This window comes from Schistocerca serialis, chromosome 2 (genome assembly GCF_023864345.2).
Source record: "Schistocerca serialis cubense isolate TAMUIC-IGC-003099 chromosome 2, iqSchSeri2.2, whole genome shotgun sequence".
Taxonomy (NCBI): domain Eukaryota; kingdom Metazoa; phylum Arthropoda; class Insecta; order Orthoptera; family Acrididae; genus Schistocerca; species Schistocerca serialis.
The window spans coordinates 549,889,354-549,911,421 of NC_064639.1; the positions used below are offsets into that span (position 1 = coordinate 549,889,354).

The 22,068-nt window shown below is 41.2% G+C and overlaps 1 protein-coding gene across 1 annotated transcript in view; it reads left to right on the forward strand.

Annotated features, from left to right (window-relative positions):
* The first annotated feature begins 5,342 nt into the window (after window positions 1-5,342).
* The window catches only part of LOC126456200 (luciferin 4-monooxygenase-like), a 95,852-nt gene continuing 79,126 nt past the window's right edge, over window positions 5,343-22,068 (forward strand). The window contains exon 1 of the mRNA XM_050091954.1: window positions 5,343-5,462. Coding sequence (XP_049947911.1) covers window positions 5,343-5,462 — 120 coding nt within the window. The remainder of the gene's footprint in view (window positions 5,463-22,068) is intronic.

Sequence of the window (22,068 nt, forward strand, 5' to 3'; positions counted from 1 at the left end):
TGGTTGACTTCGATTTATTCGGTTTATTGGGATAATTTTAGAAAAGAGAGGTTCGTCTATAAAAGGAACTGCATATAGGACGCCGGTGCGACCTCTTTTCGAGTACTGCTCCACTGTTTAGAATCCGAAACCATTCAGAGGAAGGCGGCTAGATTTTTTAAAAATGGTTCAAATGGCTCTGAGCACTATGGGACTAAACTTCTGAGGTCATCAGTCCCCTAGAACTTAGAACTACTTAAATCTAAATAACCTAAGGACATCACACACATCCATGCCCGAGGCAGGATTCGAACCTGCGACCATAGCGGTCGCATGGTTCCAGACTGTGGCGCGTAGAACCGCTCGGCCACTCCGGCCGGCTAGATTTTTTACCGGTAGGTTCGAACAACACGTAATTGTTACGGAGATCCTTCGGAAACTCAAATGGGAATCCTTGGAGGGAAGGCGACGTTCTTTTCGAGAAACACTAACGATGAAGTTTATAGAACCAGCATCTGAAGCTGACTGCCACACGATTCCACTACTGTCAACATTGCGCGTAAAGACCACGAAGGTAAGGTACTAGAAATCTGGGCTCCTACGGAGGCTTATAGACAGTCGTTTCTCCCTCGCTCTATTTGCTAATTAAACAGGAAAAGAAATGACTGATGGTGGTACAGGGTACCGTCCGCCACGCACCGTATGGTGGCTTGTGGGGTATCGATGTAGATGTAGATTTATGTCGTCGTCGAAACGTCATAGCTTGGATGACCAATAGTTTCTCTTGTAGTCGCCGTGACATTAATTACCAGCGCTGGATCCCATGCTGCACTAAGCTGGAAACCCCTGTCTCTATTCGCAAGATTTGTTGAGTTGCGAATTTCTTTAATTACGCTGTCCCAGTACGAATTTTGCTGCTTCTGGAATCCGTATTGTGCCCTATCTGAGGCAGTGGTTGGCGACTGTAGATTTCTCTGCTTGTCTAGACACGTTGTGTGGCAGCGGGTAAAATTTTATATATGGTTAGTACCTTTTGTTAACTTTACTTTTTTAATGTTTCTAAATTTTTTCCTCTACGTAAATCTACACTCTGTTTATATTGTATAAAATTATCAGCTCGATACTGTTTAAACTTTAACCTTCAGAATTTTTCAAATGGAACCGAGAGCATATAGTGGCCTTTGAATTGTCTCTTTCTAATTCCTATGCCTTTGGTAAATCACAGTATCATAGTGAAAAAATGGGCACAGTTTCATCACTATTTATATTCGTTGAAATGTTTCGTCTTAGCTTTGCATCTTATATACTAAACTAACTTAATGTAATTCGTTTTTATAGTTTTTGGTACGAAAATTGGTTTTTACTTAATAATTAAAAAGATAAAGGAGGTAGCTTCATGAAAATCTCTACGTAATGTTTTTTTATAACTAACTGAACCCAATTCAAAAAGTACAACTTTCAAGTTTAATATAACAAGCTTTTAAAATTTCGTAAAGAAGTGTATTGTTGAAGAAAATAGTTTTCGGAACGTGCTAAGACTCTGGCTTTGTTTTACATAATCGGGCCAAATATTGAAACAATGTTTAAGCATTTACTTTTACATGAGATTATTGCTCATTCTTTTTTCACTCCTTTCACGGTCTGCATTAGGTGCTGCCGTCTTGGCAATGGCGGAGCCATAGAGAAATATCAATGTCTCGCTCGCCACACTAGACGTACTGATAAGTGCTTGCTTCCCCACAAAGTGTGTCATTGAAGTTCGATGCATCTGTCTTCCATGATACGACAAGTGTGCCCGTTGTATGATTTCCCGCACCTACAAGGAATCTTTCAAATCCCAAGCCTTCTCAAGCCAAGATTGTCCTTAACTGAGTCTAAAAGAGGTCTGAGTTTCTTTGGCGGATGGAAGACACATATTGTATATTTTGTCAGTAATCTTCCTATTTACGAAGATACACCACCAACGTATGGTAAGTCGACCAGTGCCTTCTGTCCTTCATCCTCTTCTAGCTCCTCGCTTTGTCTACTATGCGTCGGGTGTAAGAGACGACGAATCTCCCGTTCGGAATATCTATTGTTTAGGAATACATACGGAGATGGCGAAACTCATCGGATAAGCTAAATCCGATGTGGCTAGTTCTCTGTGGACCAACATCCTAAGCACGCTACTTCGTTTCCAAATAATTTGGCCCCACGACGCTTGCATAAAGTATCAGGTGTACCGGCTCTGAGCTGATGCTGCAAGTAGACAGCCGGCCGCGGTGGTCTCGCGGTTCTAGGCGCGCAGTCCGGAACCGCGCGACTGCAACGGTCGCAGGTTGGAATCCTGCCTCGGGCATGGATGTGTGTGGTGTCCTTAGGTTAGTTAGGTTTAAGTAGTTCTAAGTTCTAGGGGACTGATGACCACAGCTGTTAAGTCCCATAGTGCTCAGAGCCATTTGAACCATTTTTGATGCAAGCAGACAACATAGCACGCTGTTTACCTGTACAGGTAAGTAATGTAGTTAGAGTTCGTCAGTGATCGAATGAGGTGTCAATTTTTCCGTACAAAACACATATGGACATTAAAAGATCTAGAATCGACAATGTTATCAACCAGTTACTGTCAAGGTATAGCTAGCAGTACTTCAGAGTGCTGAGTTCGGATAAATAAGACGGTGGCGTAACCTTTCACGTAGGCTAATTTATTTACTCTGGATTTATGGCAGACTATAAGCTGTTGCGTCTTGTAGTGATTTAAGTCATCGGAGCATTACCTTCCCCCCTTATTTTCATCTCGATCGTCACAACTCTTTCTTACATTGCCAGAACTTCAAGTCACTATGTGTCTGGATACAATAGAGCATCATTTCTTCATGAAGCAGAGTATTCAAGCAATTGTTTTATTTCCTCGCACTTCGTATGCAGCTTCTGATAAATAAAACTTGCGATGCTGGATACAGTGGTGTGCTATACGAAAAAGTATTGTCAGTCTTCTGCTGCTACTTTTGAATTGGGTCGTCAGTGCTGTGACTGGCATGAATCGGCCCACCACACTTGTATACATCCAACTCGCACCACTTTGTTTTGACGATGGTGCCGAGTGGAATTTTAAGCCTTTAACGTGTTGTTATGAGGGAGGTGTAAATCTGCGGATGCTCTCGCCTGATGAACGAAACCATTAATAAAACTAATAACACACTAACCGTGGCTATTTATCTGTATATGAAGATTTTTCCAAATAAAGCTGGGGCATTGACAAAAGATCCTGAAGAAAATAAGAAACTGTATGGTATACATCAACCTTTGCCATACAAAGAAACATAATCAAATCGATATGCTTAGCAGAGACCATTGCTTTTAGCGTCGATTGCAAATAACAAGCGAAGGGCTCTCAGAACACCACTGGACGGTGCTGATATTAGCGACGTTCCACAAAAATCATCAACAGTCAGATTGAAAATATTACCAAAGGCATTTATCTTTTCAGACAATATTTTTTAGGGATTTACACGGTTGTAGAAAATAATTACTCCGTCGATAAGTAGTGGTACGTTGCACACTAACTTAGAATGTTACGAAAAACCCGCGGTCTTTTGGATTAAGAACAGTGTCTGGAAACATAAACAACAAAAATGTTATCAGTTTCAAATTTTATCAGGAGTAATAACAGTCTCTGCCAGATGTTAGCTTTGGCCTTGTAACTTGTTTAACACTTTGATTTGCAAAAATTTTACCTCAGATTGCAAGACTGTATTTTGACAGTTACTGCAAACGAGGTGTTTGAAGTGTAACGTTTATGTCTTTTAGTCGAAAGACAATAACTTTCCCATGAATTTCACTGTAAGAGAAAATTACATATTTGGTATCAATCTGACCCACCCACTTGTGGGGGTCGAAAATATGTGCAAAAATGGGGTAACAAAAGTTTCATACCAATTATCAAATCATTCTATGAATATTTTACTTACAAACATGTGACATCTTCCAGAATGAGATTTTCACTCTGCAGCGGAGTGTGCGCTGATATGAAACTTCCTGGCAGATTAAAACTATGTGCCCGACCGAGACTCGAACTCGGGACCTTTGCCTTTCGCGGGCAAGTGCTCTACCAACTGAGCTACCGAAGCACGACTCACGCCCGGTACTCACAGCTTTACTTCTGCCAGTACCTCGTCTCCTACCTTCCAAACTTTACAGAAGCTCTCCTGCGAACCTTGCAGAACTAGCACTCCTGAAAGAAAGGATATTGCGGAGACATGGCTTAGCCACAGCCTGGGGGATGTTTCCAGAATGAGATTTTCACTCTGCAGCGGAGTGTGCGCTGATATGAAACTTCCTGGCAGATTAAAACTGTGTGCCCGACCGAGACTCGAACTCGGGACCTTTGCCTTTCGCGGGCAAGTGCTCTACCATCTGAGCTACCGAAGCACGACTCACGCCCGGTACTCACAGCTTTACTGGCAGAAGTAAAGCTGTGAGTACCGGGCGTGAGTCGTGCTTCGGTAGCTCAGATGGTAGAGCACTTGCCCGCGAAAGGCAAAGGTCCCGAGTTCGAGTCTCGGTCGGGCACACAGTTTTAATCTGCCAGGAAGTTTCATGTGACATCTTCAACATATACTTTACAATTTTAAGGAGGCTCCTGAAAGTGCTACAAATAAAAATTTTCTTTAAAAAAGTATTTTATACGGTATATTACGCAAGCAGGCTTCACATTCGTCTTTCCTAAGCACTCGAAAAGTCGTTTATAACTACTTATGATTAGGGATGAGCACCGGTTTATGAGGTAAGTACTCTTATTAATTATCTTGTGTACGTTTAATTGCAATGTGTTATTCGTTTTCTTCCTCAAACCGTGCAGAATTTAACACATAAGTTTGATTTATAAATCAACGCAGAACGGCGTGAGTCACATAAATCTTACGCTGCGTCAGCGTGAGTAATAAAGCTGTCAAATTACTCTATGTCTTTGTCGTATAGCCCCTATAAATGATTAACAGCCGATAGAGTGATGCTGCGGATTAAAGCTTTTATCGCCGCATCCGGTATATTGATAACGTTTTCGATCTAAAAGATCAGTGAGGTGGGGTTCCTGTACATGACAGTGAGAAGGAACTGGATAGGCTGGGCGACGTAACCTAAATAAGATACAGAGATAAGAGTGTGGCTCGTCATGCCACTTGACGTGCCTCGTGCTCGGATTTGCCGAGTACTACGGCGTCGCGTGGTACACTGATAAGTCGTGTCGCGCTCTGCAACCGCTCAGCGAACTGCTACAAAAGAAAGCGCTCTCGACCGCCCTTGGAACTCCATTGGACGCGTGACGCCGCTCCCTGTCGTTCGCCGCCGACAGTGCCACTCAGAATCGCGAGACACCCGGCGACATGGCCGCACCACAGGACCGGGTCTTGCGGGGACCAAAGTACGACCTGGAACTGCCCGAGGTCACTCTGGGCAAATACATTTTCTCCGGATTGCTGAAGCACGGCGACCACGTTGCACAGGTAAGTACCCGTGTGAATCTTCTAAATGAGTACAATCTTTGAAAGCAGACTACTAATACCGACAAATTATGTAGTGAGCTCACCGAACTCATCATGTAAGCACCATGTCCCCACGTTTAGATGAAAGCTGTGACGGACGAGTGCAGGAGCGTGATGGTCATTCACTGCTCGATGCCTCTATGATATGGATATGAGTGTTCATTTTCCAGACCACTTGTAAGCTTCCATCCTGATTCACTATGTTGCGATGGTTATTAACGGTCGCAAATTTCATTAAAAACAACCGGAAATTATTTAGTTTGGGTGAGTAACCCACGTGCAGGTAAACAAGAGAAGGTTAAGAACTACGACCCGGTGCCTGGTACCAACCCCATTTCGATCATTTACTACATTTTGATGGATTGTTCATTTTAATAGATAATATGACGTGCCTGGTTTATGTTCAGTGAGCACTTAGAATTGTAGTTTCTGTTTGTTAGATCAGAGTTCGTTTTATTATTAGCTTCAGCCCAAACTCGTGACTTCCTCACAGCATTATTTTCACTCTAGTTCGTGCCATTCTGAAATATCCCTCGTGGAAGTTGCAGAAGCTTGAATCAACATCGTATAATGCTCGAACAGTCCACGGGTATACTGCCGGTTCATAGTGTCCGACTAGATCGCTTGTTAAAATTTCTTTATTTACTATGACATTTAGGCTACTCCCATTATCAGATATAGATTAAGCACAGTTTTTGATACAGGGGCAGTATATCAGGGACAGTATATTTTTATAAGTTCTAAACTTTTTGATATCTGGTGATGACAGTGGCCGAATCGTTAGAAAAGTTAAGAAATTTTAATAAGCGATCTACGCAGTTTTAGTCACACAGTATGGACAGTGTTTTGCCACAATCATCTTGTTCTAATTTCTCGTTTACATTAGGCAGCTCGCTTTCTGCTTGACTACCGGAACGGCTATGTTCCTCCCTCACTTCATTCGAAATGTTTCCAAGTACTTATTGTGTCTTAGCGTCTAACAGTTGTACAATCCGGGTTTCCTTTTCGGCAACCTAAGCCGTAAACTTCTGCGAAAATTGGTCACTGTGTCACGAATCGTTCTCGCAAGGATTTTTCCTGCTCTGCAGCACTATTATCCACTCTTTGATAAGCTGTTGAACATTTTCACGGAGTGCGGAATATGTTTATTTTAAGTCTCGACCCCGTCTGTTTATTTCTGCACTGCCGCCGGTATACAGGGATGTGTTCCTTACAACGCTGATATTTCAGCGGATAATTCCTTCGATATCGTATGATGTCTTTCCAGAATTTCGGATACAAGGGCATCTCCACGATTTCTGAAACTGTCGACATTTCGCTACACTTTCCTAAGAATTCGTTCGCCGTAGAATTTTTCTTTTTTGAATTTTCCGAGATTTCGGCAGACGTAGCAGCCTTATTAGCCTACTTTCTTGGAAATTCTTGTCACTGCCGAAAACATCTATTCGAATTTCTTCTTTCAAGAGATCCACCAGTCGTACTTCCTGAGTGGCAGTTGTTTCAACGTCAGGATTCAACTAGACATCACTAGCTTGTCCAGGACCCACAGTCGTCTACTCGGCGGTATTTACCATAAGTGGGTCTCGTCAAAAATCCGAAAAGAAAGCTTGATTTGATATTAAAATAATTAATATTATGAACCGTTACGAGATTCGCTGACTTGAAGAAAAGGTGGTCGTGTGCAATAAGTTTATATCAGAGCAGCAAGTTTAGTTACAGGTTTATTTAGTAAGTTCAGTAAGTGCGGAAGTCTCATGGAGATGCTCAGCCAACACCAGTGACAGAAGCTGCAACGGGGGCGAAGTCTCACTGGTGCACAAGGTGCCCTCTGCCACACACCGTAAAGTGGCTTGCGGAGTATAGCTGTAGAAGTAGGAAAATGCATGAAATTCCTGTAATGTGTTTCCTTTCAAACCCACTTTGATATGCTTGTCAGATTGTTTGAAATAAGGCAGGTGTATGAAAAATAAAACTTGAATTTAAATAAAGTCCACTGCTGGCAAGTCTAAAAGTATAAATGAAACACAAAAGGCGGCAGCACACATTGATCGCTCCAGTAATGTGTTTCGGCTGCGATTCTTTCTAATTTTCTACTCATTGGCATATATATGTATATATAATCAGTGAAGGTGCATGTAAGGGAAGTTTGACTTCTGAAATTTCGCAATTAAATTTATTCAAAACAACATATGAACATATGTCATTGAGAGCACAATCATGAATGGATATCTCCTAACAAACAAACATTATTTAGCGACAGATAGATCTGATCGAAACATGAACCTATCAGGTCTCTACAGTTCACTCTCCTATCCAGTGTGATATGAAGGGCAATAAAAATCTATAATGATTAGGAAAGTGCAAGTCAGTGACTGAGCACGTTTGTGAGGTACGAATTACCATGCAATGGTCAATTGTAATGCATCAGTGTTACCGGCGACGAAACAATCTACTAGGGTTGGAACTTAAATATTGGCAAGTATTTATTCACAACCGATACAAAAGAGTTACATGTTTGCACCTGTTACTGTCCTTCAAAGTAGTCACCAGCGTTGTGTAGAACCTGTTGCCAGCGATGTGGAAGTCGTAGTATACCGTTAGCAGAGCCTGTTCTGCTGATGGTGTGAATGGAGCGGCCTACTGCCTGTCGAATCTCTGGAACAGTTCTGAAGCGAATGCCACGAAGTGACCTCGCCCACCTCCTGCTTGCGACTACATCTTCGCTATTCTGTGCACAAGGTGCCTTCTACGAACTGAGCCGTCGAACACGTCATCCCTGTTGATATCTAGCTGCAACATGGCTTGCCAGTCCCCTACGACCGTGAAGTGAAAGACAATAAATAGACAGAGCGTGGAGAAGAAATTTCCAGCACCCCAACTAATTATAATCTTAGAATACGTAAGTATGATGAGCACAAACACTGTATGTGTATTTCCAGTCATCCTACATACCATAGTGAAATTTGATATCGATAAAATGAGAGGTGCAGGATCCTGTAGGGAATTCCATCTGGGAGATGGATGGACCGAAAGAATCTGCCATATCTCTTTAATCCCCACTCACACTAGATTTTCGCACTGTGAATGACTCACTTGGAATTAAGGAGGTGTGTCATATAACAAGTGAAAATCTGAGAAAGACAATTCCAGAAACTGGATATCTTCAAAACGCAACGAAACTGGTTCAGATGTTACCACCCTCTCAGCCTCTCTAAACTAACTCATGTAACACAGATCCATATGCAGGGGCATCCAAATTGCCAACGCAGTCACTCACTCATTCAAATAGTGCTGCTGCGTATGTGCCAGATGGCCATGCCGGATGTTGCTGTGAAGTGGCATTGGACTACATAGGTCTGGCAATCACCAGTCTTAAGTAATCAACCTTGAAATTATTTATGCCCAGTGCAAACGCATTCTTCCAAGCACTAGTAAGAAGATTCTTCATAAAAATTTCTGAGAAGTAGGAATGACGTCATTGACTCTATTTCTCTGAGCAAAATTCCAGAAAAATGTGGATATGACTTACGGCCCATCCATGCACCGCTCACCCTTAAAAACATGGAGACGGCAACATGCATTCCACTCACATTGAGAGTAAAAATTGTGTTTTTGGCCATTTCATACTGTGTAACGATTCGTACATCGTAATAGGGCGTACGAACATTAGATAATCAAACAAAAACATACAAAATATCAGCAATGGTTTGACACTGATGAACATTGAAGGATGAACAGATGTTCAACAGCAATGATGACAAACGTGTATCTTTTATGGTCATGAATACCTCAAAAATTAAGAAAGTAGAGAACATCTAACAGACACTGTCTACATCATTGGGTAAGTACACTAAAGAATGGGCAACATGATGAACCATGATATAAACACTTAAATTAGTGGTATCAAGCAACAAGTGTAACACGAAAATGATACAAATGTACAGCCAGAAAACTAAAAGCACAAGATATCGCATGTTGCATATGGGATAATTTAATTTAATTGTAATGTGCTAAGTGTTCTGTTGTTGAGGGGTGGCTAAATGTGTGTAAGCAATGAGGTGTGTTTGTCAGGTTACAATGACGACGTACAAAGGCAAGTTAAACATAATAACTCATTAGTGAATCAAGAAAACTAGAATGTTATGAGGCCTAACATATAACAAATAGTGGTTGCAAAAAAATTCAAATGGCTCCAAGCACTATGAGAGTTAACATCTCAGGTCATCAATCCCCTAGACTTAGAACTGCTTAAACCAAACTAACTTAAGGACATTATACACAGCCATGCCCGAGGCAGGATTCGAACCTGCGACCGTAGCAGCAGCGCGGTTCCGGACTGAAGCGCCTAGAACCGCTCGGCCACACCGGCCGGCAAATAGTGCTTGCATGTTAGACGTGAACTATACTATGAACTAACTTGGAAATATGAATACAAAATGGAGAAAATTAGTTGTGCAACTGTGACATTGTTCACATCGTAGCGTTCAAATGTTTGTTTGAAACCACTGTGGAATGGTTCGAAGCAAGGCTACACAAGCAAACGCTAAGCACTGCACAGGAACTTTACACACGCTATGACTCCTCCAGTGCCTACTATTCATGGGGGCAGGTGAAAGTCAGTGTGAGTGGCTGTGTGGTAGAGTGTTTGGGCAGTTCTGTGGACCATGCCCACTTGTTCACAACAGGGTATGACACATTGGTAGGCAGCAGAGAGCTTTACCAGACCTCCTCCTGCCCGGCAGATGTGCCCATGGTTGTGGCACTAGCCCCAGTGCACTGATACGCACCTATCTCATAACCAGTCTGCCGCCGGCCGCCTCCCTTCATCTTTGCCAGCTCCTGGACGGGGCTTGAGCGACATGATATGAACGACCCCCCTTGTTGATTTCCACCTTTGTACTGTGGTCCGGTGTACGCGAAGGCCCTATGCAGGTTATCCTGCAAAAATATATAGTCCCAGGGGCTGAGCTGGAAACCAACCTGACACCGGTGTGTTGCCGTGTGGCGTCGGCACTCGACGGCTTTCGCGACACGTCAACTTCCATCTGGGAGATGGATACACCGAAAGAATCTGCCATCTCTTAAAGTCAGTGCAGCAACTGATAACCACTTGATACCCAGGGAATGCACCAGAACATCTTACTGCACCATAATCGGGGCATAATGTCGCCATCATCAGCGCCATACAGACCAGCAATCTCATCGCAGTCATTGCACCAGCATGAAAATCAGACACACAACAACATAGCAGCCCCTAATGGTAATTTGGAAAGCGAAGTAGAACAATCGAGACGGCACGTTAGTCTGAGACACTTAAGATCGTTCCACAAATCGTTAATGGGAATAAATTAGAGCTGCATGAGTTCTTTGATAATTGTGATACTGCCTCTGAACCTGAGGAGGAGCATGACGTATTGCTGAAATTTATTAAAACTGCGGTTATAGGCCCTGCTCGAAGTAAATTTTTAGTCCATGACCTAACGTCTACATGGCCTGACGTTAGGAAAATATTAATGAAATATTATAGACGCGTTCGTTCATTCGATGTTTGTTCTTGGGAAACGTTCACAAACAGACAGGAACATTTAGAGAGAATAGCACAGTGGGAATCACGAACAGATTCTCTACAGCATCAGTACAGGCAAGCATCCCAAGAAGTACTACAAAGTACAGAAGCAGAAGGTGGTCTGGCTCTAATTTGGAAGCTGAGTAGAGCTGTTTTCGTGCAAGATCGATTCAAGATAATTGTAAGATCTGAAGAAGCGTATTTGAGTTTATCTGAAGCTGTGGAAGTCTCTCTAACGGTAGAAGGTACGATGTTATCAGTAGCAGAGACGTATTTCAGGCCGCAAGTAACTCATAACAATGAGTAAACAAGGGTTTCTCACACGGTAAAACGGGGCACACGTCAAGGGAACATCAGAGCTCTCCGTACTGCAATTTATGCAGTAAATGAGATCATACAATCGAGTTTGTAAACGTTCTAAAAAGATATTAATTCTTGCAGCAGTATTAGTAGATCCAGAACATAAAAAATTGGCACAGATTAGTATATGTGTGCTAGATACGAGATACGTTCTATGATACGATAAAAAGGAAGAAATATTACGTCCAGAGGAGTGTGTACAATGTTACTTGCCAGCGCATAATGGGTCTTGTGTCAAAGAAAAAAAGGGCGTGTTATACCTGTCAGCAACCAGGACATTATGCCCGACAGTGCTCGGAAAGTGACGGTTAGTATAACAGAAAGCAGGTATTCAGTTAGATTGTCAGGACAGTTGGCACTGTAACGCAGTTGTGTCTGATCAGTAGAGAAATGATGAAAACGGGACATCATACGACTCCACAAAGAGACTTCAGCTAAATGGAGTTCTGAATTAGGTAATTAATAACAATGATACGGTAAACTTTTGGTTGGCAGTAGGTGATAAGCTGTAGGTGAAACATGAATTTCACGTTTTAAGGAATAGTTGGATTCATCATTTATAGGCCTGATGTTACAGAGTTCTTCATGAAGCAGTGATAGACTACACCTCTAAGACAATCTAAGAAATTCAAATGAAAACGGAATGAGACGCAACTCGTCGTAGCAGGAATCATGATAGACCCTTGAAACATATAAAAAAATACTTAAGTCTAAAGGGTCAATGGAATTTATGGAAAAATGAATCTAGCTGAAGCTAGAAAGAACAATGTTCGCGGAGGAATTAGATTAAGAAAGGTAGGGAAGGTAACAGAAAGTCTACTACGGCTAAAAGAAATAACTTTGATGTGTTGGAACAGACGAAGAGTAGTATTCAAAGAAGTGTGACTGACGTCCGAACAACAGGGAACTAACATGCATCGAGATTAGAAAATAGTGCATTGATAATGGTCTAGGCACTAGCGAAAATCTGGATTTGTGTAATAAAACCTGCAAAAAAGGGCGACTGATTGCTGCGCTCTATAATCTATAAATCACATAACAGTCGCTGAGTGCACCGACTTCCCGAATGAAAGGTAACCTCATGAGACGAAGAGTGTTAAAGAAATATTAGCCAGAGTAACTGCAGAAATAAGGAAAAGTAGTATCCGCTAGAACAGGTGAAAGATGTTCAAGAAATTATGTTTGCTGTAGTAAATGAAGAAATGAAGTACCAGGACTGTACTATGATAATATAGTATATACAGATTGCAGTAATAGAAAGTGTATTTTTTGTACAAACGTTCACTTTTTAAATAGAACAGTACCTGTTGACACTGACAAACGAAAAGTATGATAAATTATAATGTCAGTGGCGTTTGTTGTAGGATCCTAGAACGAGTCTTTTAGAGAGAGATCGTATTTTGAAAAGTTACCACACCGACACTTGTGCAGTACCTATGGTAGTACATTATAAATAACAACACAAATGGATGCACTTGTTATGTGGATTCTGACCAGTAACAAGACAGTTGACCATTACAGGATGTATTCAAAAAGACCACTGGCATTGCCAATACACGCTTCGTCTCGTGTGGAATGACTGCTGCACATGTGCTAGCATTTCAGCGGAGATGTCCGTGGAGGATGCAGTCGTATGTCGTTGCATATCACAGAGTGCAGCCAGTATGTCCTTATAGATAGGGTCTTTTAGCTTTCACGTCAGAAAATGTCTACAGGCGTTAAACCCGGGGAACAGTCCTGTCAAGGTACAGGTCTCTGAGCTCAGTCCAACGATCTGGAAACAATTCGTGAAGACGTGCTTGATTACTTCGTGCACTATGGGCTGGAAAGCCATCATGTTGGTACGACAGGCTCCTTCTAGTCTGAAAAAGACCGTTTTCTTGCATCCTTGGAACGTGGAATATGGTCTATTAAAAGGCTGCGATAGTTGAACGCGTTCAATGTTCTTTGTATGAAAAACAAGCCTATAAGCTGATGATTCACTGTCCCACGTCAACACGTTTACACTCCACGGTTGGTGATGTTCTACCTGACGAAGCCACTGGCTACACTAACAGACCAATAGCGCATATTTCGGCAGTTTACCTGATCATGATTGGTTAAATGTTGCTTCGTCACTAAACAAGATACATCTGGAGTATCCTGTTTTAATGCCCAAGTATATAAGTTAACACGATTCTCATAATCGCTTCCATGCAGTCCTTGAGGGGGAACATGTGATAGGAATGGAGCCTATGTCGGTGGAGAATGTGTAGCACACTTTCCTGACTATAACAGTAGCAAAGACATTAATTTCTTCCTCTTCTATTCTCATTTCTTTCCTTCTGTTACGTTGTATAGGTGCTACACTAGCACTTCCACGTCATTGGTTGAAGAATGTGGTAAATAACTGCAGCGATGATTGACTTGTTTTGGGATATCTTGCTACATACACCGTGCAAGAACGAATTACCTACTTCAGACACTCTCCATAAACCATGAGCTGTCGACTTTATCTGCATTTGTAAATCCCAGCATCCACTCACGACCTATTGCTTGGGCCGTCACACACTGACTACGAAGTCGTAATGCATCAAGGAACACAAAAGCACACTGTAAGCAAACATGACAACATCTTGCCTAGCAACTACGCACGTTGAATGGCACAAACAAGTGTCGGTATGGAAAAGTTTCACAATACGATATCTCGCAAACGACTCGCGCTAGACTGCTGCAACAAACACTACTGACATTCTAATTTACCTTGCTTTTAGGCATTGTTCCGTTCAAAAAAGAATTTTGGCACAAAAAATAGACTTTCTAAGTATTATTACAGTCTATGTATTGGGTAACATTATGAGCCCCTGACTGCCAATCCACTCTGTGAAAAGCGCCAATCAGTAGTACTTTCCATTTACGCAGTTTTTGCGGCTCAAATTAGTTTATTCGCCCTGTACAGCAGGAAATGGAAAATTTTGTTACTTAAGTTTAAAAGAATTAATAGGGAAATACGAAAACACTGAACAATTATTGCAAGTACCAGTAGATACCTGTAAAAGAAGGCTACGGAACGTGAGATAAGTTTATGAGGATGTTATGTAGTCACGTAGCAGAAACAGTGTTGAAATGGCAAAAAATACTCAAAGTCTAGTAGGAGAAACAACGAAGCAGGAAACACGAAGCAAACGTGGAGTAGTAAACTTCAGGGACGATGGAGATGACTAATAGTTTAAAGAAAAATTGGTCATGATGGAAGAAGAGCAGAGGCAATTGTTATAGCTTAGTAAGGGACAAGTAATCGCAGAGAAAACCTCTTTAACTGGTTTCAATGAAATGTTATTCACCAAGAATTGCTACGAAGAAGTTATTGCTAACAGAGTGCGGGAGTTAAAGAAATACTTCAACAGGTACGTTTATAGCTCTGAGAAAAGATTACAGCATGTCTCCATAATACCACCATAAACGAACAATAAATACAGCTCATGCATGGATTTAATGAGTTAGAACAGAATGCAATAAATTTATTAATGGTGTTCTAAATGTGCAGGAAGGAATTTTAGATCTATAAAATATAAATCCAAAAAAGTGGTAAGGCATCTAGAAGTAGCCGGCCGGAGTGGCCGAGCGGTTCTAGGCGCTTCAGTCTGGAACCGCGCGACCGCTACGGTCGCAGGTTTGAATCCTGCCTCGGGCATGAATGTGTGTGATGTCCTTAGGTTAGTTAGGTTTTAATAGTTCTAAGTTCTGGGGGACTGATGACCTCAGCTGCTAAGTCCCATAGTGCTCAGAGCCATTTGAACCAGCCATCTAGAAGTAAATGGGATTGACATTGAAGGTAAGAAGTTCCTAATAGCACTAACAGAGGGTAATGGATGTCAGTTGTTTTGAATAATTGATTTAGATGTCGTCACGTCAGATAGCATTTTGATCTACATTTTAAATGTTCCATTAAGAAAACAGAGTTCAGCTTCTACAATTTGTTACCTTTAGCAACGGAAGTAGGGTCTAAACAGGAAATATGTATGTGTATTATTTCAGAGGACATACCCTTAGCTAACATTGTGAAAAAATAGTAAGCGGAACTGACCAATGAAAAACTTCAATATTAACCAACAGAAAGAAACTGCAGGATTTGTAAGCAGAAGTTTGTACATATGTCTATCCATGATCACGAAGGTTGCACGGCTAGCAGATTTCAGCCAGTTTGAAAGGCATCTAACGATTGTAACAAGAAAATGATTAAGTTTAATGATAGAGTATGGACAAAACTTAATAGTAAAGAATTATGCTTCATCACTCCTAATAAAGAAGTTGTACCCATCTTGTGTAACAACTAAAAGCCGTTAGAAATGGTAAAAAACTAACATGAGGAAGTTGAAATTTTACTGAAAATGGCGATGTATGGTGCCCAAGTATTGTTGCATTCAAAAAATGTAATAATGACTAACGTAGCGAGTAATGCCTGCACACCTGATGCGGGATCAATGTTGTATGACTTATAATGTAAAGGTGAATTCAACAGAATTAAAGCTAACTATGCTCCTAGAACATGTGAAATGAATCCAAGCGATCTCAAGATAACAGTACATAAATTGAAAGAGTTAGAGGAAGAATTAGACTAACAAGAGAGGAATTTATCACAAGTACCTTGGATGCATATATCAACAGTAGGGTACTTGGGAACAGTTACAGTGTTAATGTTAATAATGTGTTTGTGTCAATGCTGCAAATGTTGCAGAGATTGTTACTGATTTATATCTAGACTAGAATAACAACTGATGATAGTTATCTAAAATTGCATGTCAAAACTTAAGTTGAGAACAGAGTTAATAGCATATGACAGCTAGCACCGTTGAAAACCATATCATTAAGAAAAGAAACGAAAGTAGACAAAACTGGTACACATATCCACACAGAAATGGGACGAAATAAAGTGTGTTCGTTAATAGAACTAACAAAAAATATGTTGTAAATAGATAAAGCTCTCAGTAAAATATTAACCAACTTGAGTGTCGTCTTCATGGTAACCAGTATATGAATATATATTGAAAAGTGGTTTTTTCCAGAGGGAAATCGAAATTACCTATTAAATGTAGTATGTGTTTACATATTCCCATTAGAACAACTGGCGATGATCTGTCTTCTTTGTACATTGAGATAGCATCGAATTAAGCTGCCGGCCAAAAGTCCACGGCATTAATAGTGTGTTCCGAGTAAACTCTGGTTGATTAGCACTTCAGATAATATTATCGACAGAAAAGCCGCTTCATCTTATCAGACTTGTGGAATAAGGTAATATAATCAAAAACGGAGACGGTCACACTTGATAAAGGCGGTACATCATATAAACAAAGGACTTTCCGAGGATGTTCCACATCATGACATATTTGTCGGACTATGAACGTCTCTTGATATGGCACAGATTTCATGGGCATGGCATCTCTAACGTCACGTAAAGTATCGTTTAAACCTTGGGCTGGTAGTCCAGGAGTTAGCGAAGTCCAGAGTAAGGAGAAAAGAGTTGACAGGTAAGAGTGATGATGTAAGCAGACAACATGTGAGAAGCTGCGAAGCCTTTGTATTTCAGAACCCAATGAATGTATACAGCAGTTAGCTTCGTTCTTGTAGTCTCAGACGTGAGTCGACTGATTGTATTTCATGTGTGATTGTATCCACATTTCGTATAAGTTGCGGGTCTACTATGTGAACCCAAGTATAATCATTTTTTGGTATATTAAAACTTGATATATCAGACCTGCTTCTTTTCTTGAACCATCTTCGGAATCTCCTAAGTTTTCAGCCGAGTTCTTAACAACTCAAAATTCTAGCTTTAGCTTCGTGCATTTTACCTTCTTCTAGATGTTCCCGCCTCTTGCTGACGTCTTGAAATCACTCACAGGGCGCACTCAGAGGTAGGTGCTATGTTGTTTGGAAAACTTTGCTCAGTGACACAACAATCCAGTACAACTATTTTTTAGCCACCAAGTGAATATACTTGAGGAGGTGCTTGGACTGCGAAAGATGAAAAAGTGTTTCATCAGCGTGGTTGGTGCTTTAAGTATCGGAGATCTGAGGATCCAAGTAAGAACTGCACTGGCCTTCAGTCTCAAAAAATTATCGCTGGTAAACGTACTGAATCGAATAGACATTGCAGGATATCCGTAGATGACTATTTTATAGACTTTCAAAAATCACAGTCGCTAAAGAAATGAAGGCAGATATTTGCCCTACAGAAGGAAAGATACTACTAGAGAAATAAGTTCATTTTCGGCCCAAAAACTAGTTTTCTGTTTACAGACGCAGCAATAAGAGAGTAGGATCTGGTATAATTATCGACGTGTGAGACTCACTGAATGTGCACTACAAGGCGACTCTCAGCGAGGTGGTGGCTGAGTGTAGCTGAATCAAAATTTGAACTTCTTTTGAATGCTTTCAACTTTCTACCAATTTCAGCTAACATACAGCTGTGTTTAATGCGTCTCATATTGCAGTGAATAAGATTATTTCAAACGCAGTTGCGCATAATGGCTGAGTAATACCTAATTCCACCTGATGCTTCTGCTTTCGTACTGAACGCAGTGTTGTGTGTAAGTCACCATTCTCAGTGCTCAGAATGGAGTCAATGCCGTTTTGAATAAAATAATTTTCAGTACAACGTAAAACCAGTCCAAAGTTGTAAAGCCTAAGGCGTCAGACTACGATCATAATTGGTATTACTCACACAGTGACTCAAAATTAAATAAATTTAGTTTAGTAGTTGACTTCAATAGTAATAATTATACATACTGTGCAATATTAATGATAGTCATTAAATATTTTAAAACTTGAACAGTAATTGTATAAAAAATCAAAATTTGGGCATGTGAAATACAAAGCATGAACCAATATAGAAGCACATTTGTTAAAATTAGTTTTCCTCGAAAGGCTCTACCATTTTTTGGAATAAGTAATAAGTTTAGAAAATCATATCGTTCCTAAACCGGAAAACACCACGCAGTCTACTCTTAGCAAGGAAAGCAGCAATGTTATACTTTCTAAAATTGAATGGTCATACTGTCGTACGTTGTCAGCAGCACTAACACTACATCTGAACACACCTGAAACATACTGAAGCAACAGTTGTGTAGTTCCCTACCTTTTAAGGTTTAATTAGTAAGTGGACATAGCGAAAGTGATCCATAGCTGGCACTCTCAATAATTATAGCAACTACTGCATCAAATAAGCTTTGTATCAGTTCAGGAATTACTGAAGGTCTTTGCAGAAATAGCACATTTCTCTCCCCGTGTTATAAGAGTCTCATTAACTTTAAAAGTCTCATGAACTCTCTCTAATGATTAACAGAAAGATGTTTCATTGACATAAGTTCACCGAAAAAATATGTACATTAACATACAGTTAACTATGGCCTGACGTCATATTAATTTATTAAACACAGTCGAGAAAGAGTAAAATAAAGTGGAATACTTGATTAAATATTGTCAATTCAGTTTCGATTAATGCACAACAGACAAGCTCACTACTTACAAAACAGTACCGCATATACCTTCTATACTGCACTTTCGTTGGAGACTTTTTATGGTGGTATTTTGGGCCCTATCTACTATACTTCTGTTGTGTGGTCATTTTCTTCTTCCAAAAGCCAAGCTCATTTCCATTTGACAGAGATTTCTTTTCTCTCCTGGTTTTAATCCCATCACTGGCACTTCCTGTTCTTTCTCTTTTATGTTTGGTTGATGGGTAAAGTCTTTATTCGATTGAAAGTGTTTTACACAGGCCACCTGAGCTCCTTTTACTTCTTCGGGCGATGTAATTATTTACTGCAGCTAAATGTTCCGCATTTATTTAAAAGCTAACATAATTAACACTCATCTAGTAAGGGATTTTCATATATTAAAATGATTTTTTGATTGCGGGAATGTTGTGTCTACACTGTGGGAGTGTTGTGCGGGAATGTTGTGCCTACAACTCTGACCTAAAGTATGATTTACCTTAAGTTGTCTACTTTGCTGTGCAACTGCCGTGACTGTTTTCTGAGAAGCCCCAAGAGAAGCTACCATAGAGCATTGCAGGTAGAACTGATGCCTTGTACAGTGGTACTTTCGTGTTGTATGTCACTCCCAGATGTTTCACCGTCTTTGCTCATGGGATTGGATCATCGATTATGAGTCTCTTGGAAGTAAAATAGATAACAGTACATTGCTGGAGGTAAGTTGCACTTTGTTCTTCGTGTACCATCTTTCCATTGCCGTGAACTGGGCTTGAAATTTTCAAACGTTCGGTGTATGGTGATGGCTACTGACGAGAAGGGCTGTGTCATCTACTAATTTGGCAAGCATCTCTTTGTCCGTGTTTGAGATACCATTCACATAAATGTTGTGCAGTGCAGGTCATGAGACTGATCTTTGGGGTTTCCTGCTGAGGTCATCTTCAGTTTCGACCTCTGTCCCTCTATTTTCACCATACTTCGACTTTGGTGTGGGAATGCCACTATCTGATTTACGTAACAATCTGGAATTTATTTGTTAATAACTTTACTAACAGATTACGTGACGAAAATGGTGAAGCACCTAGGAGGGAAGGAGAGAGGTTGAGAGAGTGTGATGTTACTGCAGCGATTACAAAAGCGAGTCAGATCTACATATAACTTGGCAGTATGAGGCCGTCTATCAGCATGACGTTGCATTTGCCTGTCCTGGTTGCACACACTTGTTCGGTTGGATAAGGTGTCATAAGTTGTTGTTTCCTGTGGTGAGGTGGCCCATGGCTGACGTAACTGGTGCTCGATTTCCTGGATACTGGCACTGCGAGAGATCCCGGAATCTTGCTGACCACGGGAGATCATCAGCATCAAACAGGCAGTTCATAGACACACGAGCATGTATGAACGAGCATTGTCGTGCTGAAAAATGGCACAATGATACTGCCCCATGACAAGTAACACATGATGACGTAGAATGTCCGTGACGTAGTGCTGTGCTGTCAGTCACTACCAGCTGCTCTCCGGAACATTGGAAGAATAGGATCTCTCTCCAGGTGGCCGTCTTAGTCAGCGACAAAGGTCATCCAGGGCAGTGCAGGACCACAGTTCATCGCTGAACACAATGCGACGCTATTCACTAGCAGTGAGTGCTTCCCGGTAACGGCACCACTCCAAAGGCAGCCTTTTGTATTGTGGAGTTAACGGCAGGGCACCCGTGAGACAGTAACTCGGTGGACCGGCTGCTGCTAGTCTCCTATTAATGGTTTGGAATGACACAGAATGTTATAGCGAGTCCATTACTTGTTCTCGGGTGCCAGATGTAGATATGAAGGGGTTATGATGTACTTGGTGCAGAGTACTGCTTCATCACTTGTCGTGGTTAGATGTGGTCGACTGGAACTTTGATAAAGAGTATGCCTGCTCTCACATTCCCGCACGTTCCAACATCGGGCAACTGTCATATCCAAATGCCTCTGGATATTGTACGGCTCGATCAGCTGGTCTAATGGAGACCCACAATGAAGCCTTGTTCATACACTGCCAGCTGCTGATAATGCTGTCTCAGATGAGTGCCCGGCATCTACCTCCTCTTCAGTGACCACTAAACATCCGAGCTAGCCACGCAACTCACGTATCCTACCAGGCCTGGCAACAACACTACGCTTGAAGAACACTGGGGTCATAGCCAGGATTTTGCCTTCTTTGGTGAGTGAGAGTGTGTGTGTGTGCGTGTTTGTGTGTGTGTGTACAGGGAGGGGATGAGGAAAACCAGGCAATAAATCCTTATTTGAGAAAACATTTGTGCCATCACCTGTACAATTGCATGTTCATTCTCTACCAGCAGAAACAATGTACGTCTCTTGTGAAGATAATCGTAATAATAGAAACCGGCAGAGAATAAACATAATTGTACAGCTGCTGGCACAAATATGCTTTGTCCAAATTACAGCGTACGTAACAGCTATGGACAGTCGCCTCCGAAAATCTCTAATAAATCCTTAATCGTAAATGCTACCATATGCTGTACCTTCTAAAGCGTTGCAACATACGAGGGGCGTTTGAAAAGTCCGTGCGAAAATAAAAACTATTTACGTGTTTGGGGTGAACCTTTTTTATTTTTCGACATAGTCTCCGTTTAAACTTATACACTTCGTCCAACGCTGTTCTAATTTGTTGATCCATTCCGAATAATAGGAATTATCCAAGTCTACAAAATAGCTATTAGTTGAGGTAATCAACTCCTCGTGTGAATAAAATCTTTGTCCCTCCAGCCATTTCTTCAAATTGGAGAACAAATAGTAGTTAGAGGGAGCCAAGTCTGGAGAATAGGGGGGATGTGAAACGAGTTGGAATCCTATTTCCACTAATTTTGCGACCACAACTGCTGAGGTGTGTGCTGGTGCATTGTCGTGATGGAAAAAGACTTTTTGTTGTCTAATCGCCAGCGTTTTTCTTGCAGCTCGGTTTTCAAACGGTCCAATAACGATGAATAAGACAGTCGCCATAACCTTTCCGGCCGAAGGAGTGGTCTTCGCATTTTTAGGTGCAGAGTCTCCCTTGGTAACTCATTGTTTAGATTATTCTTTGGTCTCAGGAGTATAGTAATGTATCCATGTTTCATCCACAGCGACGAAACGCCGCTTGAAGTCATGCGGATTCTTCATGAACAGGTGCAAACCAT